This window comes from Rhea pennata, chromosome 14 (assembly GCF_028389875.1).
Source record: "Rhea pennata isolate bPtePen1 chromosome 14, bPtePen1.pri, whole genome shotgun sequence".
In the NCBI taxonomy this organism is placed as follows: Eukaryota; Metazoa; Chordata; class Aves; order Rheiformes; family Rheidae; genus Rhea; species Rhea pennata.
Window position 1 is genome coordinate 9,908,086 of NC_084676.1, and position 7,193 is coordinate 9,915,278.

General features: G+C 48.4%; 1 protein-coding gene across 1 annotated transcript; it reads right to left on the bottom strand.

Annotated features, from left to right (window-relative positions):
• Positions 1–736: 736 nt before the first annotated feature.
• On the bottom strand, positions 737–4,987 carry RPS14 (ribosomal protein S14). Its single transcript, XM_062587172.1, has 5 exons — positions 4,888–4,987; positions 3,399–3,549; positions 2,352–2,513; positions 1,618–1,694; positions 737–849 (listed from the first exon to the last, which is right to left on the bottom strand). Exons 2-5 carry the CDS (start codon positions 3,545–3,547, stop codon positions 782–784), a joined length of 456 nt encoding a protein of 151 aa, XP_062443156.1. The 5' UTR covers positions 3,548–3,549; positions 4,888–4,987; the 3' UTR covers positions 737–781.
• Positions 4,988–7,193: the final 2,206 nt, after the last annotated feature.

A 7,193-nucleotide genomic window follows, 5' to 3' on the forward strand; every position in this document is an offset into this window, starting at 1 on the left:
TACAGCTGCCTCTGAACTCCTACCTACTGCCTAACTCCACCGCTGTGAAGGTTACAGGACAGCACAGTATAGACCCACGCCAAAACAGACACAGCACTACATGAGGACTGAAGTCACCATTTCACAGGACAAATTTTGGCAATTTCAGCTAAATTAATTAGGAAACAAAAGCCACAGCTATTTTAACCATCACCTTGGCATCATAGGTCTAGAGGAACACAACTGCCTTACATTGTATTTCTCAAACACTACATGCCAATGAATCGTTTGGCCTAAAATTTGACTACAGGCAAGGAAGCATAAGAAAAGCCTTGATACTTAAGAGTACATTTTAAAAGGTGGAAATAGCCATATATTCCAGATGATGGTAGTGTTTTTATTGGAACATAAATATCAGTGCAGGAAGCAGAGCATGTCTAGGAAGCAAGAAGTCATTTTTCTTAAGTATGTCTTCAAGTATAAGCAGAACAGCTGAGGGAGCTGTAACTTCAGTGCTCTTAGAAGCTTTCTTAGGGTGTATTTAAGTAGGCACAATACCTCTGTTATAGCTGTACTAACAGCAACTCCAACACAAGCAGGAAGCCCAAGTTCAGAGGACAAGCCTTTTGTGGATGTAATTAAAGTGTTTCCAGGAAGACCAGAAAAGTATTACTGTCTTGGGGATCCTAGATGACAGGATGACAACATCAAATTGTTAAACTTTAAGCATACCTCAGTAAGAAAATACACAGTTGAGAAGAGTTTTATAAGAGAGCTTTAATAATGAAAGATGCAGCATTGGTTACAGACGGCGACCGCGACGACCACCCTTTCTGCGTGTGCTGTCAGAGGGGATGGGGGTAACATCCTCTGTAGAGAGAAAAGACACTGTTACCTTCCAGTACAGAAGTAACCTAAGAAAACAAGCGGGTAAAGCCATCCAGCCAAGCAGTATCTCCAGACACCCTACAGCAGTCAGCTACCCAGGCAGTATCAACAAAGTATGGAAGTTAAGATATTTGTGAACTCACCAAATGCTGGGTATCCAAGGCTTCTAATACTTAGGATGCAAAAATCCCCATCCCACCACCCACTTTAACCAAGTGGGCTAATGATTCTAAACCAAAGCGTGCATAATGTTAACATTCAGGGCAGCATCACCGTCATTTCTTGTGAACTCCTCTAGAACGTTTGGAACTCTCCCTCAGTTTGAGGGACTCTTTTCTTATTGAAACACCCTAACCCTAAACCCCTAAGCCTTGGTTAGCCTTAAACTAAGACCAGCATGATACTTCTAGGTAACTGAACAGCTTTGGCATGAACAGTGTTATATCAGCACCCTGCAGTATAGCTGAGATTTATCAAGCAGCCAAGAATTTGGTAGCTAAAGCCAACTGATGCCACCTTCTGGTGAGTCTTCAGTTCAAGGAGGTACACATCTGCTTGTATGAAATAACTTCAGAGTGTTTGCCACTATAGGTGTTAACTGTCACCAAGAACAGAAGCCTTGCAGTATACATGCCCGCAGTGCTCCTTTTACTGAGTAATCCCTCAAAACCAATTTTTGAGGTAGCAAAGTTCCGCCCTGATACACAGGGGCACGCATATCCACACGTATCACCCTCCTCAACCACTCACCGATGCGGCCAATCTTCATTCCGGAACGGGCCAGAGCTCTCAGGGCTGACTGGGCACCAGGTCCAGGAGTCTTAGTTCTAGAAAAGAGCATCAGGTCCAATAATCCTATAAATGACTTAAATTGAGCACACATTTCACAAACAACTGACAATCTTAAAAAAGCGCCAGCCACAGAACACACACACACACAGTTCCTCCCCTAACTTAACATCCAGTTTTCAAAGACACCAAAAATCACCTTTCTCTCATGCCCAGATCCAAACCATTCACAATCATCCACCAAACACTGTCATTCCAAGCTGATATGCCTCTGAGTTTGACAGCATCTCCCTTTTCACTACTACAAATAAATATGGCCCTGAGAACATACACCTATTCCAGTCAACTGAAGATGTCAGCTTAGAACAGATTTCTGATGCTTAGTATGAGTATGTCAGCCAATTATTACCAACTTAATCAGTGCAAAGACAAGAGGACCAGGACTTGATTTGGTACAATCTGGCATGGTTCTAGGAGTTTACACTCACCTCACATGCATGAGAGATTTGCACTGGTTGTTGATCCTGGACACGCACTTTGCTAAAGTACACTTGGCAGGCACACTGCAGAGCGCGTGCAAAGCTCCCAAGCACAACAGCAGGGCAAATCTGCACTTACAAAGTACGCAACCATCACACTAAAACACTAATAGACACACGCTCTGCAGGCACCACGGCACAGCCCCTCCAACATACCTATTTCCACCAGTAGCACGCAGCTTAATGTGAAGGGCAGTGATGCCCAGTTCCTTGCACCTCTGGGCAACATCTTGGGCTGCCAACATAGCAGCATAGGGAGAAGACTCATCTCTGTCAGCCTTCACCTTCATGCCACCAGTCACACGGCAGATGGTTTCCCTAAGAAAGGGGAAGAATATATTCAGGAAAAAAAAAAAAAAAAAAAAAAGTCTCTCTCCCCTTCTCCACCAAAACAGCTTCCCCACACCTGCTAACAGAACCAGGCATTTTGACATGTCTACTGGATGAATAAGTTGCTATCCAGTACCCTGAGCAGTGTTTATCACAAAGGAACATGCAAAGCCACCTGACCTATGATCATAGGAAAAGGGCAGAGAGCAAGGCCTAGTCAGCTCAGAAGCAGCACTGGAATTCTCCCATACTGCAGAAGCTCTTTTCTTGAGCCTGTTCACTAAACTAGGAGAAGGTATTCAGACTCAGGTGGAAGTCACACCTGAGGAAAACCTTATACTAATTAAATTTCACATTTCTAGGTTTCTGCTCTCTGCAGAAGTTATATAGTGCCAACTACTATGTACTGAACTGTCTCTAAAGCAGTAATTTCTACACAGGACTCTTTAAAAGGGGTTAGACTGTTACTTTAGAAATAACACCATGAGTAATGCATGCTGCTTTTGCTTAAAATTAACTCAATTTTAAACTACATTGAAACAGACCAGTAAAAATTAAGCTGTCTTTACAGGTCCCTTGCTTTAACCAATTTACTTCATATCAAAGCAGCCTTTTTATGTAAGAAGTAGATGCTGGGCCAACTGGACCCCAAGTAGTTCACAGCTGAATAGATTAACATTAATAATTCAATAATAGATGCATAAACATGTCTATATTGAAGCACCCACTCCCCCTCAAACATACATCTCACCTCATCTTACAGCTCTGCAGAAAGTCAAGCACTTCAACAGAGCCTCTTGCCACACACACTTTCCATTTTCAAAACTGAAGAAACCAGGCACTACACTGAGGTGATCGGTGTTCAATACTCACTTGCCAGAAAGATCAGTCACATGGACAAAAGTGTCATTGAAGGATGCAAAGATATGGCAGACACCAAACACATTTTCTCCTTCAGCAACCTGAGGTCCCAAGCTGATGACCTGTTCTTCCTTCTTCTCCTTGCCTTTACGAGGTGCCATTTCTGAATTAGAAAACAGAAGGGTAAGCCATAGTGGATTTTTCAGCATTTAAGTAACATTTTTACAAACTTCCCCACTACTGCAATCCTTTACCAAGGAAGAAGGATGAAGCCCTCATGGCAAAACTCCATTCAAGTAGCAACTTTGGGGGAATCTCTTCAAAACCAAAAACATTCCCAGATTTGCTGTACCATGGCAGGTTCGTCACACCACCCACAGCAGCTTAGTAGCTACCACGGAGCTTAGTAGGGTCTCAAACCTCATTTCATGTGGCAAGTTGTCTGAATAAGCTTTATCTCAGCAGACATCTCTGTGCACTACTATAGCCCCATGCAAGGGAATCACATCTCTGATAACTAGCAATGTGGCACTTCTGCACAACTACATGGAAGCAGAAAAATCTGCCAATTTTTACAGACCTGGGTGTTACCATAAAGCTCTAATCTTCCAGAGCTTCCAAACAATAACTTGTGTACATATACTATTAATCTTCTAACGACACCCCTAAAATAGCCTGGGTGCATTGTCTGCCTTCTAATAATTAGGTCTAGTCATGGGAACTGGCAGATGTAGCATTGAGGAGCACTTTGTTAGGTAGCAGAGAATCCTAAACATCCACTCCTGCAACACAGACAGGTTGTTCTATGCTGCCCTGTCCTTTCAAATGGCAACAACAACTAGTGATTTTTGTAGAAGTATAAAATCATCATTAAGGAAGTCAGCCCAAAGCTTGGCCCGTTTTTATCCAAAAGACCACCTTGATAATCCCCACTTTCCAGAAAGTGGCACCAAACACTGATCCCTAGAGCACTGCCTAACACGACCACGGCAAGGAAGCTGCATCCTCTTTCTCATATAGCCCATGAAATGTTTCATGAACACACTTCACAATGTTACCAGCCCAAAGTGGTTCTGAAGCTTACAAGTCCCCAAAGTTGAGTGTTGCTCACTTGACAGAAAGAGCAAAACCAGCGAGCTGCAGCCACATTAATGCCGACGTGATGCTAAGCAGCAAACCAGCCCGACACCTCAGCAGGCGCGGCGCCGCGAGCCGGGGGCCCGGCCGAGCGCAGGACCGCGGCGCAGCCTCACGCACAGCCCCGGGCCCGCCGGGCGGCGGCACCGCTCCTGCGGCCCGCCAGGCCCCGCAGCGCCGGGCCTGCCCCGGCCGCCCAGCTACGCCAGCCGCGGGCTCGGCCGAGGCCCCGCGCCGCGCTCGCCTCCCCCCACAGCAGGCGCGCTGCCCCGCGGGGCCCCGACGCCGAAGAGCCGGGCGGCGGCGCGGCGCGGCGAGCCCCGGGCGCGCCGATGGCAGCGGATGCACCAGGGACCGCGCTCACCTCCGCGTCTCCTCCGGCTGCCGGCGCTGGAAAGGAAGAGGGCCCCGCCGGGGGGCAGAGGTCACCGCGCTGACCCGGAAGCGATGTCGGGGAGAGAGCCGTTTTCTGGGCAGAAACCAGCGTTTCCGTTATTAGAAGGGCAGAAATCGATCTTGCTCCCCCCAGCACCGCACCGCCACGATTAAAACAACGAATAACCGTCACAAATAAAACTCAGAGCAGCCCTCCCCAAGATGGCGACGCTCGCCTCCCGCAGAGTCCCCTTCCCAAGATGGCGGCGCTCGCCGCCCGCCTCGGCGGCCCCTCCCCAAGATGGCGGCGCCGGCCGGCCTCGCTTTCTCCTTCCCAAGATGGCGGTGGCGGGGGGTGCCGCTGGGCCTTGAGGGAGATGGCGGTGGAGGCGCTGCCCTGAGGGGGCGGCTCTCTCGCAGGCAGAGGCTGCGGCCCTGCGGTCTCCTCTCCGCAGGGTGCCGAGCAGAGGCGTTGCATGTGGGGCTGTGGCATGGCCTCCTGCCGCGTGGGGGGCACGTGGCTTCCCACGAGCTCCGCGTGTCTGGAGGCTGGAGCGGGCTTCGTCCTATGGCCCACTCGCATCCTGGCCATGGCCGTGGCTGTGGCCGCAGAGCAGCCGCAGCTTTTGAACGCGCACCTTGTGCTTTAACCCAATTCTTCCTTCTGCGGCGCGGGCCTGAAGCAGGAGCTGCTCCGGGGGGTTGTGTCAGCGTCAGTCGGGCTTCGTGCGTGCACGGCGGTTTCGCAGTTTGGATTATGCTAATGTAGCTTGCGTGGCAAGTGCCCCCGGTGTAAAATGCTTATACCAGCGTAGCTTATTCCAGTTCAGTGAAGCAAGATAAATGAGACTGGGAGAAAGCACTTAATTCTGGTGTAACTGCACCTGCCCTGGGGCTTTCCTCGGCATCCTTGTGTCTGCTCCCGGCCGAGCAGCTACAGTCAGCCCTCGCCGGAGGCGAAGCGGGCGTCAGTCCCAGGAGGGCCCTGGGCAGAGGCTAAGCACAGGCTGCTCCCTGCTCTGCTGTCGGCTGGCTGAACGCAACGAGGTCTCCCCCATGTTATGGGGATTCACGCAGCTGCCCACGCTGCTTGCCTGTGAAGTAAGTTCAGACAGAAGCCTTTGCTCCCATCCGCTAGAAACGTTCCAAGTCCTTCTGCGGGAAGCGTCCTTTCTCCCTCCTCACCACAATCCCATCCACCACAGTGCAAGCAGGCACCAAGCCTCCCGCAAGGGGTAACCTTGTCCTTACTGAGACCAAGAAAGTCTTACACTACACAAGAACAAGCTTCAAGTGCAGAGTGCAAGACTCTGCTTTGCTCTTAACCCATAGCACCATCAGGTAACTCCGAGCTATTGACAACACGTGGTCTAAGCTTAATGTCTTCTTCCAGGAGAAAGGCTACCACTCAATCCAAGGCTGTCAGTTAAGACCTTAAAGCCCAAGCTTAATGTGCAGTGACCTTGCCTGACCCATTAAAGAAAACCAAACAAGAGACTCTCTACAGCCAAGATCTCTATTGACATCTTAGTCTCTCAATGCCTTTCTTCAGCTCTCTGATCCCAGGAGAATCATAGTCAAGGCTTACCTGCTAATGTAGCCCAGCTGTACATGTTTCTTTTTGTTAAGAATTTTCTACAGAAATCAGATAGGTTTCTAATAGTGTTAATAGGTGCCTTACTCCCTTCTCCAAGGGCCAGCTACACAACACTTCTATCGTTCTTGCAGAAAACGTGTCGGTGTAAGAGTATGAGGAGGTCCTCAGGAATTTTACCCACAAGGCAGTGCACATATAGATTTTAATATTTTTAAGTCTTTGGAACATGTTGTCTTAAGGAACCAATGGGAGAGATTTTAATACACATAATTCTCTGTTGGGAAGTCAGAAGGCTGATGTAAGTGGCACAGACTTTGTAGCTGTGAATGATGGTGTAGGGACTCCCTCCTTGAAAAATTGTCGGGGAGAATTGTTCCACCTCTACAGCAAATAGAATGTAAATTTGTGAAGTTTTACATTCATGCCATCCAGCAAGTGAATATTTTCTGTTTCCAACTGATTTAAATAGGACTCAGGAAAGAAAAGATAGCAAACATCAAAGAAGACCTTTGAACACAGGCAGACTGAACCTGACGAAATAGCACCTGCAATATTCCTCCTAGGCCTGATCCTGCTGTTTCCACCTTCCTCCTTTCTAATCTGCCTGTTTCTGAATGCTTCCTCCATGGTGTTGGCTGCCTCTGTTGCTAAGCCCTAGTGGAACCAAAGACTGCTCAGAGCCATGCAGGACTGGGTCA